This window comes from Pseudorasbora parva, chromosome 21 (genome assembly GCF_024679245.1).
Source record: "Pseudorasbora parva isolate DD20220531a chromosome 21, ASM2467924v1, whole genome shotgun sequence".
NCBI classification, from domain to species: domain Eukaryota; kingdom Metazoa; phylum Chordata; class Actinopteri; order Cypriniformes; family Gobionidae; genus Pseudorasbora; species Pseudorasbora parva.
Genome location: NC_090192.1, coordinates 26,537,509 through 26,562,528, shown reverse-complemented (window position 1 = coordinate 26,562,528; position 25,020 = coordinate 26,537,509). Strand labels below are relative to the sequence as shown.

Sequence of the window (25,020 nt, the reverse complement as noted above, 5' to 3'; positions counted from 1 at the left end):
GCGTAACAGGGTTAGAAAGGTTCTGGCTCTCATAAAAACCTCAAATTCCCAAACCTGAGTGGGGTCCACGTTGCCTTGCTCTTTCACACCGTAATGATGCATGAAGATATCCGCCCGTGTTGCGCCTCCTGTGGCGCCTTCCACAATGTCAGGAAGCAGCTCTCTGATCTCTCCTGCCGTCCACACACAAAACGCTCCCTCTCTCTTCTCACTGGATTCCGCCGTGGGAAAGGAATCTGCATCCTCAGCGCTATAGAAGCCGCCAGACTGCAGAGGGCAGCACAATGCTCAAAATCAAATGTGTTTCATTTATTTTTTGAAGGCTGTTTTCAAAGTTACATTGTGGGTTCTTGAGGGGGACGTTACTTCTTGGCCACAAGTTCTCTAGTTTATACATTTCAAACATCTAATGTACATAAGTTCAGCATACAGTGGACGTGTTGTTGAAAGTATAATAACAATGGGATGATTTACAGTGTATATTACAGAGTATATATTATGTAAAAGGGAAACATTTAACCTTTAATGTACCTCTCACAACCAAAAAAGTGAGGGTCAAGGTATGCTTTTGTTGCTACCTAATTACTCCGTAAATCTTCAAAAAACCATGACTTTCAAAATTTGAGGGGTTTTTAATTGTGTCGTCAAACCATTCATCATTACAAGATGGCTGGCACCCAGCGCTAAAAGAGTGGAGGAGGGATGACCTCAAAAAGGACTTTGACCTGGACGATTTTTCAGTGATATTGTGGGTCGGTGCTGATTCAGCATGACTGGTGCCAAATGCAGAAACTAATAAGGGAGAAGATGACTCACCTTGTCACTTAGGTCTCTGGAGACGTAAAGCAACACGTCACGAGCCACATCTGCAAATAGGCGTTCCCCAGATACCTGCAGAGATCAACAGCCACAATAACACCACACCCAGCCAACGCCAGATATAAAGTTGCCTTATTATAAAATCAAACTTAGGCTTTTGATACAGAACCACAGAATAATGTAATATATAACACCAATAAGTCCTTATTGTGTCTACAGAAATACAGAATAATGTTTCATTATTGCTTTCTGGACCTTAGAAATTATCTGGAGAGAAAATATTCATATATTCAAATATATTACTTGGAAACAGTGTAACCCACACAGACATATTCCCACCTGGTGAGCAGCGATATAGGCCACAGCAAGCTGGCCTTGATCATATAACATCTTTTCGAAGTGAGGAACATGCCAGGAGGAGTCTGTGGAGTATCTGTGAAAGCCCTAAAAGGAAGACTTGTGTTCAGTTATATAATTAAAAGCTAGGGTTGGGTATCGTTTAGGTTTTTTACAATTCTGGTGCCAAACCGGTACTTTTAATATGGTACCGGTGCCTAAACGGTGCCTGAACCGATACTTTTTTTAAAAGAGCCACAAAATGACGGTGATAACATGATTAAATAATGGCTTTTTATTGTTTTTTTTTTTTTTATTCTTTAAATTGAACAATTTATTAAAAGTTTACTTAAATGTATAAATAGATACAAAACACAATTTACTTAAATTCACAGTAAAAGCTAAATCCACCTAACACAACTACAATAGGCCTAATTTAACACTAAATAGCAGCCCTAATACTAGTGATATTACAGCACTAATAACAGCAAAATAGTCTGTAGTCTTAGTCTGCTACAAACCAGCTTCATTTCAGCATTATTTTGCATTAATATGACCATATTCTCTGGCTTAGAACGCATCACCTTATTGTTTGCACGTGAATGCGTTGTGCTTTTTAAATGACACACAGCAGCCGCAAAAGCGCTGTATCACAGCTCAGAGCTCAGCTGTATCAGTTTATTTCGTTTTTTTCTTTTTTATTCAAAATATTCACAAACTTGTTACCTATTTCATGGCCTATCTGATATTTTGATTTTCAAAAATGTGTAAATGAATGTGTTGTCATAATGATCATGTTAGTTGATCTATAATACGCGATTGGCACCACCATGTTAGTTTGCGTAAAACAGTTTTTGATTGTTATTGCCACTTCCATAGACATCAGTGTGTTTTTGCTGCTACTTTTGTGCATTGAAACCTAAAATAAACATGATGTGGTTGAAAACACTGAATCGTTGTAATATGTGACGAGCGCTGAGCATGTCTGTCTCTGGCTCAGCACCAGCCAAAGCGCGAAAGCACATTTGATGGCACCGAAATTAGGAACCGAAATTTGCGTTCTGATTCGGTCCGGTACATACCGGTTGTATAGGTACCGGTGCTATATTAGCACCGGGTTTCGGTACCCAACCCTATTAAGAGCAAATAATTGATATTTAACATCATATATTCCAGACACAATTTTTGCATGTCACCTGTGCCACATGGTCATGAATGCCCCCTAGTGCCATCATTCGGAGAGTGTGAAGGACCATTCGCAGCGCTTCTGCTCCCTCACAGTTGGCACGATTTACAGCCCAAAATGACATCAAGAACATCAGGTTCACTGCAGAAAAGAAAAGCACAAGGCCATTTTACATTATTAATGCTGATGCATATTTGTCAGGTCACCTCACAACATATTGTGTTCATTCTCTTTGTGAGTCTGTTTGGGTAACACTTTAGAACAAGGTCTCATTCGTTAACATTAGTTAATGTATTAAAAAACATGCACTAACAATGAGCAATACATTACAGTATTTATTAATCTATTTAATAAAAATAGTCATTCATTGTTTGTTCATGGTAGTTCACAGTGCATTAGCTAATGTTAACAAATACAACTTTTGATTTTAATAATGCTGAAATTAACATTAACTACGATTAATAAATGCTTTAGAAGTATTGTTTATTTGTAATTCATGTTAATTAAAGTAGTTAACTAAAGTTAACTAATGGATTTATTAGTGTCACCGTCTATTCTGATAACAAATGAATGACAGATTAAATACTGCACAAATTTAGTTGATAAATCCTTTCAATTCATCCCAGTATTTGTCTACCTGGTGAAGGGAATTTCGGTGCCTCTCGAAAACCTCCATATTCTTCCTCATAAGAGTGAGCCAGCTGCTGGTAACATCTGTTGGCAACATCTGGAGCGAATGGAAGAGTTTCTCCAGGGCTGGCAGAGATTTTTGTCCCCTTCCTAAGGGCTTCCAGTACTCTCTCTCCACTCGACTCCAGGGTTTCTCTGTTACTCTGCCACTGAAAAACATAGTTTGAGCACATTAGTACAGGAGTTGTCAGACTTTGAATAGCACTGACCCCCAAATATGATGATCTCGGTGATCCTCTTTTTAATTATAAATGCAGCTATATATTTTTATGCAAAAAGACCTTTCATTGTGAAATATTCACAACGTAAAACAAAATGTTTTCTATTTTAATATATTTTCAAATGTAATTGATCCCTTATTTTCAGCAGCTGAAAGTGAGTGTTCAGTGTCACATGATCTTTCAGAAATCATTGTTAAACTGGTGCTCAAGAAACATTTCTTATTATCAATGTTGAACATTTTACTAAAGATTTTTGTATAAAATGTAATGCATTTTGTTCTTTGAGGAATAAAATAAATAAAAAAACAGCATTTATTTATTTAATTATATATATATATATATATATATATATATATATATATATATATATATATATATATATATATATATATATATATATATATATATATATATATATACAAGTGTTTTTATTTTGTTTTTACAATTAAGTCTGTAATGTGACTTTTTTCATCAATTTAATGTGTCTTTTCTGAATACAAGTATTAATGTTTTTTTTTTTTTTTTACTTTATATATATCTGGAAAGTGTACTTTCTATTAATTTAATCTTTTTAATGTTACTGTTAGACTTATAATCCTAAAGAAAAAAATAACATTATTACTGTTAAATTAATAGTAATAATGTCCAATTTGGTATTTATTATTATTATTACACAGACCCCTTAGCACCCTCTTGTGGCTTCTGGACCGGATAAGTTGAGTAAAGTAAAGTAAAGTAAAGTAAAGTAAAGTAAAGTAAAGTAAAGTAAAGTAAAGTAAAGTCACTAATTCCCCCCACCCCCCACCAACAACACCCCCCACCACCCCTCAAACTTATATGAAGAAATTTGAAGTCTCAGTTCTTACTTGTTCTATAACTCTTAAAAGGACAGTTTTCAGTCCAGGTCTTCTTCCACTGTCTCTGGGTGGAAAGTAAGTGCCACCTATGAATGGCTTGAGATCTGGTGTGAGCCACACACTCATTGGCCAGCCACCACCACCACTTGTTGCCTGGGCAGAAAGCATTAATTGTATTTCAATCAGCATGACACTTTGTAAGATACAACAATACATTTTACAAGTCCAAACCTGCACAAATGTCATGTAAACTTTGTCTACATCAGGCCTCTCCTCTCTGTCCACTTTTATACACACAAAATTCTCGCTGAGGACTTTTCCAATCTCCTCATCTTCAAACGATTCCCTCTCCATCACGTGACACCAGTGACAGGTGGAATAACCCACTGTAAGCAGTAAATAGACGGTGTGATAAAAAAAATGGAGCAACCATCCAACATGTTTTCAAATAAACCAATATGTTACCTGAAAGAAAAATGGGCTTGTCTTCACTCTTTGCTTTATTAAAGGCTTCTTGCCCCCACGGATACCTGTGAATGAAGAAATGTCAGTTATATTAGGAATAATATATTTTATACGCATGATTTTTTGTTGATGATTTCTCAAATAAAATAATAATCTAAACTGTGTGTTTTACAGCAAGGCTAAAGATCTCAGAGCCCCTCACCAGTCCACAGGGTTGTGTGCATGTTGTAATAGATAGGAGGACTTCTCTTTACTCAGCCGATTGGTGTATTTTGGGGTCTTTAATCTGTCCAGTCCATCACTCCCTGATGCCATGCTGAAGAAAACTGCTCCAGAAGACCTAAAACAATGAGAGAATATAGAATATAGTAAATGAACTGAACTGCTCTAACTGAGAGCAACTGACTGGATGGCCTTAGCAAAGGGAGGAAATAATTCTATAGTAGGCTTGGGCGGTAATACGGTAAAATGGTATACCGCGGGATCTAAAAATAGCAACGGTATCAGTTTCAATACCGTCAAACCGTCAAAAAAAAACAGATCAACTTACATATTGCTGATCAACAATTAATTATTAAATATTTAATAAGTTGAACTAATTAAACTATTTACATATTAAATACTATTTATTTATTAAATGCCTAAATATGTGTATGCGTTGTTGTGACAGCATGGATGAGAGAGAGAGAGAGAGAGAGAGAGAGAGAGAGAGAGGGGGGGGGGGGGGGGAAGAGAAAGACGGCGAGTCGGGCACTGAGTTATTTGGTCTCGAAAAAGAACACAACTTCTGCAGTTTGGAAGTATTTTGGGTTTTGACGGTAAATACAGACGAGGCAATTTGCAAATTGTGCAACAAAAAGATGACCGCGAGAGATGGAAATACCTTGAACCTAAGGACGCATATCCGAAACCACCATCCTCACTGCTGCGTGGTTGAAAAACCGAGCGCACCCTCGGACTATGCTGTAATATTGCCGAAGCCTTTTGTCACACAGCTGGCAATGTAAGCAATAAGCATGAACTCCACAAAAATCAAGTGGACATGGGACTCACAAAAAAAATGTCAATTGTCTGACAATTGTCTCATAACGGTAAGCATAAAACGTGCAGAGAGTTTCTCAGGGGCAGGGGCTCAAATGTAAAAAATAAAATAAAAATATAGGCCTATATATATATATATATATATATATATATATATATATATATATATATATATATATATATATATATATATAAGCCAAGCCAACAGTTTGTTGTCTGAGCCTTACATCATAATGTTTTAATTATTCACGGTAATACCGTATACCGAGGTAAAATAGGGAGGAGGTTTGACGGTATCAAAATTTGGATACCGCCCAAGCCTATTCTATAGTATTTTTTTTTTTACAAATTTAGTAGATAAAATACATACTGCTTAATGGAAGTGTATGTAAGATTTTTGCCAAAACTGGAACTGCAGGTCTATCCCCTCTCCCCCTCCCCCCTGACTCGAGGTCGCCAGATCGGCTAAAGGGTCCAGCAGGAACGTTTGTAGCTGTGCTGTGGTAACTAGAGCAGATCTGGCAACCCGGATGCCCAAACACTACTGACTTTGTGATTGGTAGATTGGTGGAGGGTGGAGCTTCAGGCAAAAACACAACATGTCAACATCAACATCAGTTGAGGGCTGCAACAACAACTTTTAAATGACAATATCCTGGACTACTGTTGTCAGTGATATAAGTATTTAAAATTAACATGATTTCTTAATGTCTATAGTGAAATATCATGCCCATTTTATGATTCATTGAAATACATTTCTTACATACAGCTCCTTTGAAGAAGTCAGAAACGGCGTAAAATCTCATTAGTGACATGCGAGTGAAACTATGGAAGCTTGTTTCCGCCACAGAATAAAAAATAGAAAAGGTAATTGCAATCTCCCAATGACTATTTTTCCTCGCAAGGTATAAAGTCGCAATTGCATGTTATAAAGTCAAACTAGTGAGATATAAACTCGTGCTCCGACCCTACCACGCCACCATAGTATAAAACTCATAACTCACAGCAAGCATTAATGTCAATATTGTTAACATTCATATGCTGATTCTTGATATCTGTGTACGTCTAAACTTTTTTCCCCTTAGAATTAATTTAAAAATCTAAATTTAGAATATCTGATTTGTGGCAAGAATGTATTATTGGTGAATATTATTTATTAACATGAGTTTAGTCAAACATTTTTTTCATGACAATTTTTTTATGGCTTTTATTCATTTGAACAGATTGTTTTGTTGTTAACACTGTAACAAAAAAACACAAACTCACATAAAAAGCCAAGTCAAACTGCCCAACTAAAGGAAACACTGATCACCATAATGGTGACCAAACATTTTCAAAAAAACATCAACAGCTAAACCTCTGTTAATTCTCGATAAGACCTTCTATAGATGTCTTTCAGCGTTCGAGCCAAATTGCAAAACAGCGACTACTTGCCTACTCAAACTTGCCTACCAAACATGCCTACTCCTGCGATAAGTACAAGAAAACAATGGTAAAAATGGGACCAACTGTGTACCTTTAAAGGTACAGGTACAGTCCCCAGGGAACAAAATTGTACATCCATTGTACCTTTTTTTTCTGAGAGAGTATAAAATTGTGAGTTTATATCTCGCAATTCTGAGATGTAAACTTGCAATTGTGAGATAAAAAGTCGCAATTATCTTTAAAAAGGTTTTATTCTGTGGTGGGAACAAGCTTCCATATGAAACAGCTTCTCAAACAAGAAAAAAAGTAGAATGGGACTTGATTTTGTCCATTGGAAATTGATTGGATCTTTGAAACATTATGTTTGCTATTGCTGAGGGAGATTTCATACGAGTGACAGGTTGTCCCACCCTCACATCATCAGTGAATAGAAGAGATGTCACTGAAAAAAAAGAAGATTCTAAGAAAATGGAGAATAAAAATATTTTCTTTTTTAATAAATATAGGATGTGCAGGGATAAATAATTTAGAATAAATAACATTTGTTAATTCCGATTTAATGGTGACTTTAATTTGCAAGCAAGCAGTATGAAATTAAATCAACAAAACAAGCTTAAGCCACCTTTGCTGCTCATATACAGTGTCCCAGTTTTAGAGAGGTTTTGGTTTCTCTTCCAGCAGCTAAGACCAGCTTAAACTAGCCAGCAAACCAGTTAAGGCAAGGAAATTAGCCAGCTTTTTATTTGTAAACAAACACTTATTAGGAAACCATATTTAGTCCAATAGCATACGATTTACAGTATGTAAACAAGTGCTGTGTCTCAAATCTTAGTAAGCTACCTATCTAGACAGCATTTCCTACGCATTAAACGTCAGGAATTAGATTTTGGGATCAGTGTTTAGAAAACATAGGCATTTCAAGTCTTTGGGCAAGGTAACGTTATCTGTGTTAGCAGTAAAGCTAACGAAGCCTGCAGCGTTTTATAATCGCTTGTGCAAGCGCGATTAGACATGAAGCACTCAGCCTGGGAGAATGACGGTGTCAGAGGTCAGTGCCTACCTGAAGTTGTCCCAGGACAATCTGGTACTGGCAAGCACTGACTTTTGTGGTAGTCCAGAGCACCGTCTCTTATATAAAGTATAATTGTCTTTTCGCAGAAATGATCCACTGAAGAGCCTGGCCTGTGCGATGTGTTTGGTGGTGGTTGATGATGTTGAAGACCATGCGAAGCCCAATCTCAGCATCATAGATCCGCACCAACCTGACCGTGGTGCGGATTCACGCACAGAACTGTCAGTGGAATGACCTGAATGTCCTGAAATTCACGCATGCGCCACTAGATGTCGCACTAGATCTGTACAATATCACAGGTTTCAGTCTTTTTTGTTATTGTTGTTTTTTGTTTTGTTTTAAGTCTATGGTTTCAGTTTTTTAGATGCCAAGGTCCCCCAAATATGATCGCCATCGTGTGATGGACCCCCGTCCTGTATAATGTATTGTATAAATAACCACGTTATACTGTACAAAGTGATAATATAAATATGTACAAAATTGCATTGGAAAACGATTTAGTTTCTATTGTTATCAGCCTATTGTTTCATCCTACTCATTATCGTAATGTTCTGTTATACAGACACTATATATTATTTAATTATTGTAATCATATTTTTATGTATTTTTTAACGTATTTATGTAGTTTACGGTCACTCATTTGTAATATTTATTTATGTTTACATTGTTACTCTGTTTTTCTTTAAACTTTTCCATTGCTCTCGGACAACTCGCCTGCTGCCGAGATGCCGCTGGCTCGTATTTGGTATTTGATTTGTAGAGCTCCGTCCTCGTAACCCGGAAGTAGAAGTTACCCAGCGTTGCCACTTTCTTCCGGTGAACAAAACAACAACATTGCTGAAGATGGCAGAGATCGGAGACGATGAGCTTAAAAAGCTCGAATATTTGTCTTTGGTGTCTAAAGTTTGTACCGAACTTGACAACCATTTAGGAATCAGTGATAAAGACCTTGGTGAGTTCGTAAATTAGACGGTAACGTTACTGTGTCACGTTGTAGGTAACACTTTCGTAACTAGCTTGTTAGCCTCCTTCTACATGTGTAGTCAGTAGCAGCTATGTTTTTAATTAATATTCAGTTCCCTATTTATATTACACGTTTAGTTTTTCTAGTATCTTATATTTTATAATTAAAAGAGGCTGGTTACTGTCAGTCACGTGGTCGTATTTATTATGTGGTAGAGCTAACTTACAACGCCTGTTGTTTATTTGGAAATATAACCGTCTTCCTTACTATGGAGTTCTTTGAAAGCCGTTAAAAGGTTTTACAGTAGTAACAATTACTGTAATAACTGATGTTTTGGGCAACAATGATTGACGTACTGAGGCAAATTTTGGTTATTAAAAAATATTGACTAATGTTATGTAAATGTATAGAAGGTGATAGTAACAGTCTGCTGGGTGTTTTGTGTTTTTCAGCTGAGTTTGTAATCAGTCTTGCTGAGAAAAATCCAACTTTTGATGGATTTAAGTTAGTACTGGTTAAAAATGGAGCCGATTTCACAGTAAGGATTTTTGTCATCTCTTTATATGTTCCTTTAATTTTGTGTCTTTTGATTTTATTGTTGCAGTTTTAGGAAAATCTAACCCAATCTGTCTTATCTGTCCTTTAGGATTCACTTGTCAGCAATTTGCTTCGTCTCATTCAAACCATGCGTCCTCCTGCAAAAGCATCTACCAGCAAAAGTAAGATCATTCAGGATCTTTTAGTTGATTTACTTCAATCAGGTCTGCGTTTCTTAAAGGTGTCATGAACGGTTGTTTGAGGTCATATAATGACATTTGTGTGGTTTTTACATTCAAAAACATCATAACTAATAAGTAGTAGGCTATTTTCTACACTGGTTTTGAGGCTCTCTTCTGAACGCTGGGTTCTGATGGGCGTGACGCACTGGAGACTTGTGTAACCCCTTCTGTTCGGACCGGGACTCGAACCCGGGTCCGCCGGCATGAGAGTCGGACGCTCTAACAAGGAGGCACCCTCTAGCGCCAGTCACTAGAGCGTCTCTTGAGGTCAGAGAAGTGAGGTTTACTCGCACAGCAACTTCTACTAGCTGGCCTCCGTTACACTTGGAAGTGAACGCCCACAGCTAGGATTAGAGAAGATTTGCATATTTAATGAGCTTGAGCTCCAGTCATATCTAGCCCAGGCCTGCAGGCGATATTTTTTTTCCAGGATTGTAGGGGAAGGTACCACCTTTTTCATCTATTATTGGCTAGAAGGGCTCTCCTCCGATTGGTTATATATATCACGTTCATGGCAGGCTGTCAGCTATTCTGTTTTGATCATCTTTACAACAGAAGTTAAGGAAGTCAATCCAACATACACATAAAAGTGCAATATGTCCGTGTCTTCAGATTTATATTTCAAGTTCACAATTCCAAAGCCAATTTCATAGAAGAAACCAATTTCATAGAAGAGACACCACAGTATGATTCAAATATTTATTTTATTTATTGTGAACCTAACATTGCATAAACTTGCTTGTAATAGACAATTTTAGTGCATGTTACACATACTAGTAATTGTGTGTGTGTTTGTGTGTGGGCATGTTTTTGTGACATATGAGGACACAAATGTGAATAATGACATGGGTATGACAGGTATTACAAGGAGAGGGTGAAATATGAGGACATTGGCCATGTCCCCACTTTTCAAAATGCTTATAAATCGTACAGGATTAATTTTTTTAAGTAAAAATGCAGAATGTTTCCTGTGATGGGTAGGTTTAGGGGAAGGGCTGTGTAAAATGTGTAGAAAATACAGTTTTTACAGTATATAAATCAATACGCCCTAGGAATGTCCCCATATGTCACAAAAACAAACTTGTGTGTGTGTAGGCTATGTTGGATTGACTTCCTTTACTTCTGTTGTAAAGACGATCAAAACAGACTAGCTGACAGCCTACCATGAACGTAAGATGTATAACCAATCGGAGGAGAGCCCTTCTAGCCAATCATAGACGAAAAAGGCGTTACCTTCCCCTACCATCCTGGGGAAAAACATATCGCGGCCTGCAGTACCCCTCTCAGAAACTAAAGCTTTCACGCCTCGATCGCCCCCCGGTGACCGGTCCCAGTATAGTTGCCCCTCTTTGTTTTCTAATGGACACGAGGCAAACTAAACAATAAAATTACACATCAAATATTTTTCCCCCAAAGTTAGTTTATTTCATTGAAGGCTTCACGATGATTTCATTTCAAGTGTTCGTTTTTAAAATAAGTTTAGTTTTACTTAGTTATCTGATGCTATACGAACGGGGGGTGTGACGTCATGATTGACAGCTGAGATTGACGTCTTCTCTGAGTGAAGTTGTCACCGAGGCACTAACAGACTTTTTTCGGGATTTTTGGGAGCAGATTGGAGCTTTAGTTTTAATTTCTACATTTCCATAACTGTTTATTTCACACCAACATAATTAATTGTTCTGCATCTGTGAGAGTGTGGGCGGGCTTTTGATATCGAGACTGTACTTCCTGCTCTACTTCCTGCTCTCTACTGCGCAACTCTGGTCCCGATATCGCTACTGCGCAGACTTGGTCCCAAGATGTCAGCGCCGTGCAGGACGCCTGAAAGCTTTAACTCGGGCAAGCGGAAACAGATGATGTCGAGTCGTCCATATTTTTTTACAGTCTATGATCTTAGCCCCTGAGAAATGAAGCGAACACATGTACATGTCTTCCCGACATGAGCTGGAACTTCATTAAAAATAAATTATGTATCACACATTCCTAATATTATGACCCAAAGGAAGCTTATGCAGCGACTGAGTTCTTCCACAATATCTTGCTTTGTTCATCCACACATTTATTGCTGCTGGCTAGTGATCCGAACAGCTCCATTAGTCGGTGGGTGGGGCTACTGAATCACATGTTCTGTAGCTGTGTATTTCGTATCGCTATGATGTAGGGATGAAGCGCACCATCGTTTTCTGGGCCTGGTGTCTATAAAAGCTTTTCTTTGACAAATAAGAAAGTTTTCAGCTCTGAAACTTACAGGATATTCTTATATTACCATGACCTTTTATATATCAAAAGCTCAAGGGAAAGTAGATTTTTCAATTCATATTGAATTTACTGGTTCCAATAGTTCTACGGTCTAATTAGGAAACAATGCTCTTGAGAAACACAGCCCAGTTCATTTTGATTTAAACAATATGTTTAGGCCTAGCGTGCAGCATAGTTTATGCCATATTATTTATCCTTATGATAATACTTCTGTTGAATGTGTTTATTTTATTTTTGTTGTACAGCCACTTATCCTGAGGCTAAGCCAAAGGGTGAAAAGGACAAGCTGAAAGAGCTGTTTCCAGCTCTGTGCAGACCTGACAATCCTACTGCCAGGGTAATTATTTATACATTGTTAATTTGGAAGATGCTTTTTATGTTCATAGAGGCTGCATTTATTTGATCAAAAATATGGTATAACAGTATATTTGTGGAATATTACTACAATTTAAAATAGCAGATTTCTATTTAAATGTAATGTTGTTTTCGATCACAATACAAATGACATTCAATGAACCCAATTTAAACACTATTACGATTTTATTGTGCAAAAAAACAGCAAACAAATTATAGGCTACTATATGTTTTACTCTTTAACCCTTAAATGCATGACTGTTTCGCCAAACATTCTTACATATTCGGGTCATTAGCGACCCGGATCTATATTTTAACATGGCTAGACCTCTAACTGCCATGATAATATATAAAACTCCTGATGTTAGAGTAACACTTACAGAAGAATAAAATAAAACCTATTTCGTTACCTTTTGGAGCTTGGAAGGATTCAGTTTGAGCAGATGTTTAATATCATCATCATCTGTCCTCGTCAGAGCTCGTTTACCAGTCCATTCAGCATCTGCCTCATATTCGCGATCTCGAGCATATTCTCCAAACTCTTTTTCAACGTCTTCAAAATCAATATTTTGATCACTGACAGCTTCTTGAGCACATCCATCATCAAAGAGACAGTGACACTAATATTTGGTTGTGTTTAGTACTTGCTCTCTGCAGTAAATCCCTAAGCCATTTCAAGTTTTGCAGATTATAATTATTATTGTTTCGTTTTAGGGTAACTGAGTGAAACGTCACTTCATCATTGCGTATTAGACATTGCCACCTTGTGGAATAAAGGTGCCCTATTTCGTCATTATAGATTAATTTATCATTGTGCAAAAAAAATATACGTACAATCCTACACACCTCGGGTCGTTAGCGACCCTATACAATTTTGACAAAAACTAGTGAAAAAACAGGCATTCAATTATAATTCAATTATTTTTTTCTTGTTATATTGTTTAAAATGGATTGATTGAGGAATACTAAGAAGGTTGATGTCTTACTTTAAAAAAATAATGAGGTGCAGGGTAGTGAATGACGTCTCGGGTCGCTAACGACCCGAGGTATGCATTTAAGGGTTAAATAGCAGGCCACGGTCCGCATCCAGATCCCAGTATTTTTCAATCCGGAAACCACAAGCACTCAGGATCGTTTGTGATAATGATATTTCAGCGCTATATCCCCTAGAAGTTTTATCTGAAGCCAGTCGCGCTTCATTCAAGCCCTTTGAGCTCTGTCCACGTTCTCTCTTTCTCCAGACCCCCGATGTAATCGCCCTTCGCGATGTTTCGATGTAGCCATCGTCTGATATCAATTTGGTAGACATAGCCCCAACGCTATTTTTGATCAATTAAATCTAGCTTTGGCGAGCAGAAGAGTCTTCTTTCAAAAACAATTAAAAACATCTTAATTAATCCAAAACTTGACTGCCAGTGTATAAATTTGCTTTTTTAATTAATAGTAGCCACATAATTGTCATAAATAATCTAAATATTTATGAATTATTTATATTTATATTTATTATTTAATAAATATTTATATTTATTAAATAATCTAAATATCAAAATATTTCTTCTAACTAGAATATGCTGGATGAAGATGACGTGAAAGTTGCTGCTGATGCCATGAAAGAGTTAGAGATGTTTATGCCCAGTGTTAGTTCCACAGAACCTCGCAGCAGTAAACACAGGTGAGGACTTGCTCTTATATAAAATACTTAACATTGAAGTCGATGCTGCAAATTTTTTTTGCTGCATCATGTTGTCGCCTTTTAACATGTAAGTATCTTCCGTCTTAGATCTGAAACCAGCAGCAGCAGCAAGAAGAAGCGGAGGAGCAGAAGCAGAAGCTGGAGCAGAGATAGAGATAGAAATCGGGACAGGGATAGAGATAGAGACCGGGACAGACGGAGACGTCATCGCTCTCGCTCTCGTTCTAGATCTCGCTCTAATGAGAAGGACAGGAGGAAGCGCAGGAGCCGCTGGCACTCTCGCAGCAGGTCCAGGAGTCCTGCACGGGGAGACAAAGACAAAGGCTCAGACCGATGGAAGGAAAAACATGTGGACCGGCCCCCACCGGAGGAGCCGTCTGTGGGGGACATCTACAACGGCAAAGTCACCAGTATCATGCAGTTTGGCTGCTTTGTGCAGTTGGAAGGTCTAAGGTATGTTTGAGAAACATTAAATTTACTTTTAAGGCTACTGAATTTGATGTGGGGATTATGATACATTCCTTAGAATTAGTTTGTAAACATAATATTTAGAATTATCTTTTAAACAGTTGTTTTGCTCATTCTCCTTTTGTAAAGGAAACGTTGGGAAGGCTTGGTCCATATTTCTGAGCTCAGGAGAGAAGGTCGGGTGGCAAATGTGGCAGATGTGGTCACCAAAGGTCAAAGAGTCAAAGTTAAGGTGTTATCCTTCACTGGATCCAAAACAAGTCTCAGTATGAAGGTGAGTGAGTGTCTTTATGGAACAGGTGTCCTTTCTTCATACGTTGCTAACTCAGTTAGCAGGATTTGATTGTTGATGATTTAAATTGGTCTTGGATTGTTTGGTTCTTCGACACTCATCCTGGACTTAATGTCATAGCAACAGGTCTGTAAGCTTAAACCTGCTCGGGAGCAGGCTTATTTCATCTAAACAGGATTAGATTGCATCTTGAGGTGATACTTAAAGGGGTACTTCAACAATGGGAAGATGAATCTGTATTTAAACTGGGTCATTAATGTAGTAGAAATGTGAAAATATTTTTGAATTTGGTGCCTTGTAGAAGTTTATTTGAAAATAATATTTTTTAAAAAAAAGGTCAATAGTACTATAGACGCACGCAGTCACTTGATTGAGAGATTTATTTGTGATGGAATAATTACTAATGAATTATAGGGGTGTAAGAAAATATTGATACACGTGAATATCGCGATATTATGTTTGGCGATACAGCGTTTTCGAGAATCGATACAGTATCGATATTTATATATTTATTTATTTACATCCAAGATTCGTGGCTTTGTGTTCGGTTTAAACCACAGACTGTATAACACCCAACCGCTAGATGGCAGTGTTATCTCAGAACGTATAACTGCATCACTAGTGTTTACATTAGCAATGTAACAGTCAACACAACGGAAGGCCCGCCTCTTCATTCATTCGTTTGGACAACAGAAAATAAGCTCGATGATGTTGCGCACTTTTCTGCTCAGAGTTGACTTTTTTTCAACTTCATGCGCTCGGAGCGCTCCTTCAAAAAAGCGAGGCGCCCAGGGTAACGCAGATAACGCTCCCTGCCAACCGAAATCCATTCAAAAAAGGCGCCTCTCGCTGCAAAAACGTGTTCTGTGTGATAAGGGCTGCTGTGTTAAATATAAAACAAACAGTCATTCAGTCATGAAATGGACTGCACTTCCTGTTGTTAAATAGCCAATGCTATACTGTGAACCTTTAAAACATATACATAAAGAATCCTGCAGTCACTTTACATTTCCCTTAACTTAGATTGCACATTGCATATGATTAGTGATATAAATTATACTGTATTAATAAAATACTTTGTCTCGTGTTTTAGGCTTATGGTTGTGTTCTTTATTCTTTTAAATTATTAAAAACAAAAACACACAAAAACGAAATATCGCCATATATTGCAATATATCGTATCCTAACCCCTGTATCGTGATACGTATTGTATCGCCAGAGTCTTGGCAATACACAGCCCTAATTAATTACTTATTTGTGATGGAATAAATAATTAATATCTACGGTTGTATTTTGTAATACAAAATAATATTAACCTTTGTCATTAGACAAATTATTTAGTTTTGTATGGTATTCGGAGTTTCCTATTGTTACTGTACTAGCATTGTGCGTCATCTAGACAATGCTGTCTCTCTAAGAAACTTCCAATTTAATCAGAAATTGTATAAACAGCTAGTCAATAAGTGGATAAATCAGTACTTACTGCTTGCAGGAATACAGTGTCCCCTTTCTTTAGTTTAAGACAATGAGCGAAGCTTGCTTGAAATGGGCCGAACAAACGAACGATTTGTTATGGTATCCAATTATAATAAACATCAACAATGACTGTCACTGTTGACATATGACAACAGTCCCCTGCACAGCCTAGTCGTGAGAGCTGCCGTTTTTGCTATCTTCAATTGTCTTGTTTACCATCAGTAGATTCGGCTCGTCAGTTCCGCCTGACAATGCACGTGTTTGGACAGATGTAAATGTTGGGGGCGTGCATATAAATGATCCCCAATGCTTGCGTCACGGTTGGGTTTATGTTGAGAAGCACTTTTTTTTTTCCTGTGTCAAACAAGATTTACATAAGAAGTAGGAGGAAATGGTGTTTGAGACCCACAGTATGTGATGTCCATGTACTGAACTCTTATTATTTCACTATGGCAAGTTTAATTCAATTTTTCATTCTAGGGCACCTTTAATAACGACTTTTACACCACTGTACACAAAAAAATTATCTGATCAGAGTTTTGATTTATAGAAATAAACAATGAGCGCAAAGCAGTTATTACAATTTTTTTTTTAATTATTGAAGCACACTTACTAGTCTTAGACTTGTACACCCTACTGCATACATCAAAGTAGAGGTTTTGGTTGTATCTTGAATATATATTTTTCGTGTGTGATTTTTATTCAGTGATCATAGTGCTTATGTGTGGACTGATTTTTGTTGGGTTGTCTTGCTTTTACAAGGATGTTGACCAGGACACTGGTGAAGACCTGAACCCTAACAGAAGGAGAAATGTGGGTGCAGATGGTCAGGAAGAGTCAGCCATGAGAAATCCTGACAGACCCACAAACCTCAACCTGGGCCATGCTCCAGAGGTAGAGGATGACACGCTGGAACGCAAAAGACTGACCAAGATCTCAGATCCAGAGAAATGGGAAATCAAACAGGTGCGTGGCCATCTTTAATGGGAATTTTATCCACCGTTTAAACATTTGTTTGTCCTTATGTTCATATTATAATCTGCATCTTGATATGTTTTTTCTTAGATGATTGCTGCCAATGTGTTGTCTAAGGAGGAATTCCCAGACTTTGATGAAGAGACAGGAATTCTGCCTAAAGTAGATGATGAGGAGGGTATGAGTTGCATTCACCTTTGTTTAACTCAACAACAATCTCAAGGCAACTTTTAGCTGCCTGAACAGTCACCTCAAACTTGTTCTATGTTGTGGTTTGTCTGTCAGATGAGGACTTGGAGATTGAGCTGGTGGAAGAAGAGCCTCCATTCCTGCGGGGACACACCAAACAGAGCATGGATATGAGTCCTGTCAAGATTGTCAAGGTAGGTTAAAACGCATGTACTGTCACTCTACAGCTGCCTGCTACCTAGACCGTTTCAATGAAGTAGATGTAATTTGTGACTTTAAATATTATGTTTTTGTATTGTTTTTCTGTCAGAACCCAGATGGATCTCTCTCCCAAGCAGCTATGATGCAAAGTGCCCTGGCCAAAGAGCGACGGGAGGTCAAACAGGCCCAGCGGGAGGCTGAAATGGACTCAATCCCCATGGGTCTTAATAAACACTGGGTTGACCCACTGCCCGACGGTGAGACATTTAGACTTATTCCAAGCATCTGAAATAAGAAATATGTTGTACTCCGTTCAACTCAGGAGGTCAAAATGTTTTTCAAAATGCATTTGAATACAAGAAAAAAAAAAGTCTGATTACTTATATAGTGAAATAGGAGTGTATGAATAAATGGATGTTTTGCGCTCCATGTCCTCCAGTATTAAAAAAAAAGAACACAAAATGTTATGTAATATGAAAGACACTGATCACTCCAGATAAACTTCCTTCCTATTTGTCCATACTATAGTTTTAGTGAGTTCATAGATGGCCATCTGATTTCCTGAGGTCTGCTATCGAAACAGGCGTGCACATAAAAAGCCAATCTCTGCTGCTTGTATGCCCTCTGGCCTTACATGAGCTCAAATCTGTTATCATCTTTGTGCATCTATAATAAATGCTTTTTCCTGTCTTCACACGCTCGCCATCCATGCAGTTGACGGCAGGCAGATAGCTGCCAACATGAGGGGCATAGGTATGATGCCCAACGACATCCCAGAATGGAAGAAACACGCCTTTGGGGGCAACAAGGCCTCCTATGGAAAAAAGACTCAACTTTCTATCCTTGAGCAAAGAGAGAGTCTTCCCATCTACAAGCTGAAAGAGCAGCTCATTCAGGTGTGACTTCAACTGATATTTTATTAGGAATTTACCAAGTACCAAGGTTTTTTTGTGCCCCTGTTTAGAGTGGTTTAATATTGAGTATTTACCGTTACAGAGCCCCGATCCGATTTTTGTGTTTTGCCAGTGCCTGGTGCACACTTCAAGTACAATCCAACGTATGCATACTTTCCTGTAGCTCAACCAGTAGAGCGTGGGGCTAGCAATGCCAAGGTCATGGGTTTGATTCTCAGGGAAAGCAAGAACTGACAAAAATGTAAAATGTGTACCTTGAATGCAATGTAAGTCGCTTTGGATAAGTGTCTGCCAAATGCGTAAATGTATACAGATATAAACTCGCAATTCTGACACTTTGCTTGCAATTTTACGGACTTTTCTCAGTTGTGAGATATAAACTCGTAATTGCGATTTTCTAAAGACTTTTTTCCTCAGAATTGCTACTTTATATCAAGCAATTGTGAGTTATGAAGTCAGAATTGTGAGAAATAAACTTTTAATTTATTTTTTTTATTAAACAAGCTTCCATAGTATAAAGATATTGGTAACCCTTGGAAGACATTGTAAACAGGCGGTGTGGTCACAATTATGAATATGGGACTACTGATATAAGCTGCTTGTATATTTTGTCCAAAGAAAGATGCAACCCATAGCAACGTATTATGGCATTGACATCTCGTATAGTCTGAGATAGACCTTTGAGTTAAATTAATTTCAAAAGTGTGCATCAAATATGCTAAACACAGAAGCTCGAATGTGTGTGATGCACTAGAACAGACCCCATTGGTTCTTGCACTTCACACAAGCACATTTGAGCTGCTTCTTTTCCTTTTGATGGCGAAACCACTTTACAGTGAAAACCGCCACCTATTGCAAGAATCCGCATGACATCAGCATGACAGCTGATGCAAAAAAGGGTGTAGGATAGACAATGCCAATCCGTAAAAAAAAAAAAAAAGCTTAATTAGCCTCATTTACTGAACCTTGAGATCTGCACGGGATATCCCTTATGTATATTCATTCTGATCTATATTTATTATTTAGGTGTGTTCATAAATTCAACCAATGTGTCTTTACAGGCTGTCCATGACAACCAGATTCTGATTGTGATTGGAGAGACGGGCTCAGGGAAGACCACTCAGATCACTCAGTACTTGGCAGAGGCAGGATACACCACACGGGGGAAGATCGGGTGCACGCAACCCAGAAGAGTGGCAGCCATGTCTGTGGCCAAAAGAGTGTCGGAGGAGTACGGTTGCTGTTTAGGCCAAGAGGTAGATGCTTGCTTACATTACATTTCATGAAATGGACAACCGTAATCTAGCATTTCACGATCACCTTTGAAACCGAGCCCTAATCTCTTTCTGTGTCTGTGCAGGTTGGCTACACCATCCGTTTTGAGGACTGCACAAGTCCCGAAACTGTGATTAAGTACATGACGGATGGTATGCTGTTAAGAGAGTGTCTGATTGACCCTGATCTGGGCCAGTATGCCATCATTATGCTGGACGAGGCCCATGAGAGAACCATTCACACAGACGTGCTCTTCGGCCTTCTCAAGAAGGTACAGTTCATCAATTGAGGCTTTGTTCACACAGACAGTGAGTGTCAAGCTCAATGTTCTCAATGCTGCTCTTTTCAACTGTATAATCATTAAAGAATACTGGGAAAAAATATTGTGCATAATTTCAGATTACTAATGCACCAATGCTACATTTCTGTTATTATGTCCTAATACTTTGTTAACATGTATTCTTTCCATGAGCTTATTATTTCTGCCTAAAATGAATACATTTAAATTAATACATTGTTTGCTAACTGATTTGTATATAAACATAAATGCATAACTTAGTGGCATTTTAAAAAGTATTCAAATAAAAAAGTTATTTTAAATTGGTAATATTTCACAACACTGCTGTTTTTACTGTATTATATGAAACCTATTAGCATGAAACTTCTTTAAAAAAATTAAAATATTTATTTTAAATAGTATGTTTTAAATAATTTGTCACTTATTAATATTAAGAATAATTATTACTTTTTATAAAGTGAACAGTAAACAAATTAAAAATAAATTAACACAATAAAATTGAGACATTGATTTAATATCTGTTCTTAAATATTTGAACACTGCTGCTTTATACTCAACTACATGGGGCAAAAATGTGTGGAAGTCATAAACTTGGGTGCTATTCACTATTTTACCATCTCTTTATGGGAAGTCTAATAGTGTCTTTTTCTTGTATTATTCAGACTGTACAGAAACGAACTGACATGAAGCTCATTGTGACATCTGCCACGCTGGATGCTGTGAAATTCTCACAGTACTTTTATGAAGCGCCTATTTTTACTATCCCTGGTCGTACATATCCAGTGGAGGTTTTATACACTAAAGAACCCGAGACTGACTATCTGGATGCCAGTCTCATCACAGTCATGCAAATCCATCTCACTGAGCCTCCAGGTAATGTTTTGTTCACAAAAAACCTGCAAATCTCTTTCTCAAATCAGCTTCCTGTAATGCACATTATTTACTGTACAGGTGACATCTTGGTGTTCCTGACGGGTCAGGAGGAGATCGACACTGCGTGTGAGATCCTGTATGAACGAATGAAATCTCTTGGCCCTGATGTCCCAGAGCTGATCATCCTCCCAGTCTACTCTGCCCTTCCCAGTGAAATGCAGACCAGGATCTTTGACCCAGCACCACCTGGAAGTAGAAAGGTACCATTCAGGCTTTTTCCTCTCTCTGGTCTCCTCTGAATATCAAATCAAATGTACCTGAAAGTTTAGATCACTGTATACACCTTAACAAATATTCTTCTGTTTTTTTTTTAGGTGGTCATTGCTACTAACATCGCAGAGACTTCTTTGACAATTGATGGGATCTACTATGTGGTGGATCCAGGTTTTGTCAAGCAGAAGGTTTATAACTCCAAAACTGGCATTGATCAGCTAGTTGTAACCCCTATCTCCCAGGTAATATCCATTCCTAAAGACACAGACTACATGCAGCATACATTTGTAAGTACACTCCTAAACCTCATTTGTGTGGTCCATAGGCCCAGGCTAAGCAGCGAGCGGGCAGAGCAGGTAGAACAGGCCCCGGGAAGTGCTACAGACTCTATACAGAACGTGCCTACAGAGATGAGATGCTCACCACCAACGTACCTGAGATTCAGAGAACTAACTTGGCCAGCACTGTACTGTCGCTTAAGGTACAATTTAACAGTTTAACTATTGAGTCATCTTGTTTTTGCATCTTTTTTTTTTTTAATTATTGCGCCGTATATTCAATTTATGACATAAATTGACATAATAATATAAAAATTATATAAAAAAATAATTAAAGTACTGAAAAACAATAATTTTTAATGCTACAATTTAGGCTTCATAACTAGAGGTCGACCGATAGTGGATTTTACCGATAGCTAGGTTGGACCTCGCTTGCTGATAACCGAATTATCGACCGACAGTTTTTAAAAAGATAGACACTTAAATAAGACAGTGTTCTGACATTCTAACGCAGATTCAGCATGTTCAATCGGCGAAAACAGACTCAAACTGGGGTAACACTGGTCAAAACTGGAGTGTCTGTTGCTGTCTGTCAGCACGGTGTGGATTTTAGGGCTGTGTATTGCCAAGAATCTGGCGATACAGGGGTTACAATATTGTAAGAATTTTCTTTTTTTTGAATGATTAATTTAAAACAATAAAAAACACAACCATATTTATAAAAATGACAAGTATCGATATTTTCTTAAACCCCAGTGGATTTGCCTTAATACAGGAATAATACTTTATCAGTGTCTCTCTAATATATTTTATGTATTTGACATAAAATGTTCTATTCCTTCAATCAGGCAATGGGCATCAATGACCTGTTGTCATTTGATTTCATGGATGCTCCACCAATGGAGACACTCATTACAGCCATGGAGCAGCTGTACACTCTGGGAGCGTTGGATGACGAAGGTCTGCTCACACGACTCGGTCGTAGAGTAAGTGTGTACATGTCATCTTTCTTTAAATTTGTGAATGTGCTCAGGTCGAGATTTCGGATGTAGCTGCTCAGTTTGCATATGCAGAATACTGTATAACGTTTCTTGTCACTGTTCCTATCAGATGGCTGAGTTTCCTCTGGAGCCCATGCTTTGTAAGATGTTGATCATGTCCGTCCATCTTGGCTGCAGCGAAGAGATGCTTACCATTGTGTCAATGCTCTCAGTACAGAACGTCTTCTACCGACCAAAGGTACTCCTTTAGCTCGCATGTCATTAAGTAAGGTTTGAGGTATCTAAACAAACTGATCTTGAAGATATTAAGCATGTTTTTGCTCTAAATGTCAGGACAAACAAGCTCTGGCAGACCAGAAGAAGGCTAAGTTTCACCAGCCTGAGGGAGACCACCTGACTTTGTTGGCTGTCTACAACTCCTGGAAGAACAACAAGTTTTCCAACCCCTGGTGCTATGAAAACTTCATCCAGGCACGATCTCTCCGCCGTGCACAGGATATCCGCAAACAGATGCTTGGCATCATGGACCGGTGAGGGCTAGAGAATAACTAACTTTATGCAGGCTTACTTGCGAAATGCAACACTGGATGGATTCTGATTGGCGCTCATTAGTTTTTATCATTTGGAAAAATCGTTTTAGGGCCAATTGCATAAAAACACAGCCTTAAGAAATAGTCTGGCCATCTAGCAGTTAGTCAAGGGGTTAATCAGTCTTTTTTCTCGCATTCAAATTAGACCAAACTACTAACTTTTGACCAGTTATGACCAGCCATAAAAAATAATTAACTTAAATTATATTGACTAGTCTAAGCAGTTCTTGCAACCAGCCATTGAAAGTTATTTAAGCAATATTGGTCTTCTGTGTTATTTCTATAGTTGTGGTGTGGATTTTCTTATTTACATAGAATTAGATCAACCAGCTGAAATTATTATAACTATAGTTAGTCTTGTATGAACAGGCATACATACATAGTTAATCATTATACAATATCGCATGTTGTCTTTAGGCACAAGCTGGATGTGGTATCATGTGGTAAGGCCACAGTGCGTGTTCAGAAGGCCATTTGCAGTGGTTTCTTCCGGAATGCAGCCAAAAAGGACCCTCAGGAAGGTTACAGGACCCTCATAGATCAGCAGGTGGTCTACATCCACCCCTCCAGCGCTTTGTTCAATCGCCAACCAGAATGGTATGTACCGAAACAAGGTGGTTGTTGTATTAACCACCAAGCAAATCTCAAAGCGTATTGTACTAAAGCTGTTTTCACTCTTCTCCTCAGGGTGGTGTACCATGAGCTTGTACTGACCACTAAGGAGTACATGAGGGAAGTGACCACCATTGACCCGAGGTGGCTTGTAGAGTTCGCTCCAGCTTTCTTCAAAGTGTCTGATCCCACACGCCTCAGCAAGCAGAAGAAACAGCAGCGGTTGGAGCCCCTCTATAACCGCTACGAGGAACCAAATGCCTGGAGAATCTCCAGAGCCTTCAGACGACGCTAGAAGCTTCGCATAGACTGCAAGTGTCTGATACCACTGCTGAACAAAACATCAATTTTGTGTTGTTGGCAGAGTGGAGGATAACATGGACAGATTCTAAACATGAAGTGGCCTATTTTCACAGAGAATATCCTTTCCACTGCTGTGAACCACGTTTGATTTTAAAGGAGACGTTCCCTCAAATATGAAAGCTGACCTGAATTTCTGCTTCTTCTTTTTTTTCTATCATTGGAAGCATTTCATTTTATGTTTCTTCTGTATGTAAGGCTTTATGGTTATGATTATCTCTACTTTGAGTCTTGGGGCTTTTTTGTATTTTAAAAATGACAGCAACAAAAAAGGATCAAAATATAATGTCACAGTACATTTCCTTTTCGTCCAGACTCTCTGGGTGACTCATTTGTGTTGCAGAATGTGTGGACGGCACATCCGCCTGGTCAGTAGATGTTGATTAAAGTGCTGAGAGGGGAAGGGTTTTCATTAATTCAGTTAGTTCCTCTGCAGAGGTCTGCTCATGTACAAGTGAACAGGATGTTAAGACCACTTTCTTATCTCACAGATCTCATCCTTATTTGGGACCTCTCTTATGTTTTAATGTTTAAATTACCAACTCCGCACAGGATCAGAGTATCGGACCACAGGAGATTTTGTATTATAGCTCTTTTATTAGAGGAAACGATGGGGTGGAAATGCCCTGCAGTTTTTGATATGGTTACAGCTTATGTTATGTCATATCTTGTCATGTCGATGTCAACTTAAATTAAACTGTCATTTAACAAGGCCTACTTGAGTTGTTTCTGGTGAGCTTCTAATGTTGAAATGTCTACATGTAGATATGCACACACTGGC

The 25,020-nt window shown here is 38.1% G+C and overlaps 2 protein-coding genes across 2 annotated transcripts in view; one reads left to right on the top strand and one right to left on the bottom strand.

The window, feature by feature from the left end:
* The window catches only part of spata20 (spermatogenesis associated 20), a 50,814-nt gene extending 42,454 nt beyond the window's left edge, over window positions 1-8,360 (bottom strand). Inside the window, exons 1-10 of the mRNA XM_067429279.1 lie at window positions 8,101-8,360; window positions 4,777-4,914; window positions 4,575-4,639; window positions 4,341-4,495; window positions 4,119-4,262; window positions 2,979-3,180; window positions 2,352-2,482; window positions 1,159-1,263; window positions 817-891; window positions 55-267 (exon numbers count right to left, since the gene is read on the bottom strand). Coding sequence (XP_067285380.1) covers window positions 55-267; window positions 817-891; window positions 1,159-1,263; window positions 2,352-2,482; window positions 2,979-3,180; window positions 4,119-4,262; window positions 4,341-4,495; window positions 4,575-4,639; window positions 4,777-4,914; window positions 8,101-8,288 — 1,416 coding nt within the window. The 5' untranslated portion in view covers window positions 8,289-8,360. The remainder of the gene's footprint in view (window positions 1-54; window positions 268-816; window positions 892-1,158; window positions 1,264-2,351; window positions 2,483-2,978; window positions 3,181-4,118; window positions 4,263-4,340; window positions 4,496-4,574; window positions 4,640-4,776; window positions 4,915-8,100) is intronic.
* A 538-nt stretch (window positions 8,361-8,898) lies between these two features.
* dhx8 (DEAH (Asp-Glu-Ala-His) box polypeptide 8) lies at window positions 8,899-24,957 on the top strand. The gene is made up of 23 exons (XM_067430614.1): window positions 8,899-9,064; window positions 9,529-9,614; window positions 9,723-9,795; window positions 12,363-12,454; window positions 14,037-14,143; window positions 14,252-14,617; window positions 14,762-14,906; window positions 17,163-17,366; window positions 17,466-17,553; window positions 17,661-17,758; window positions 17,875-18,022; window positions 18,480-18,661; window positions 19,741-19,935; window positions 20,040-20,225; window positions 20,915-21,125; window positions 21,204-21,385; window positions 21,500-21,640; window positions 21,724-21,879; window positions 22,525-22,662; window positions 22,787-22,915; window positions 23,011-23,207; window positions 23,685-23,864; window positions 23,955-24,957. Exons 1-23 carry the CDS (start codon window positions 8,956-8,958, stop codon window positions 24,172-24,174), a joined length of 3,633 nt encoding a protein of 1,210 aa, XP_067286715.1. The 5' UTR covers window positions 8,899-8,955; the 3' UTR covers window positions 24,175-24,957.
* The last annotated feature ends 63 nt before the right edge of the window (window positions 24,958-25,020 follow it).

Coding starts and splice junctions, on each gene's coding strand:
- dhx8 (XM_067430614.1), top strand. CDS start 8,956: ATGGCAGAGATCGGAGACGATGAGCTTAAAAAGCTCGAATATTTGTCT. Junction 14,907..17,162: donor AAACAAGTCTCAGTATGAAG/GTGAGTGAGTGT, acceptor TGCTTTTACAAG/GATGTTGACCAGGACACTGG. Junction 17,367..17,465: donor AGAAATGGGAAATCAAACAG/GTGCGTGGCCAT, acceptor GTTTTTTCTTAG/ATGATTGCTGCCAATGTGTT.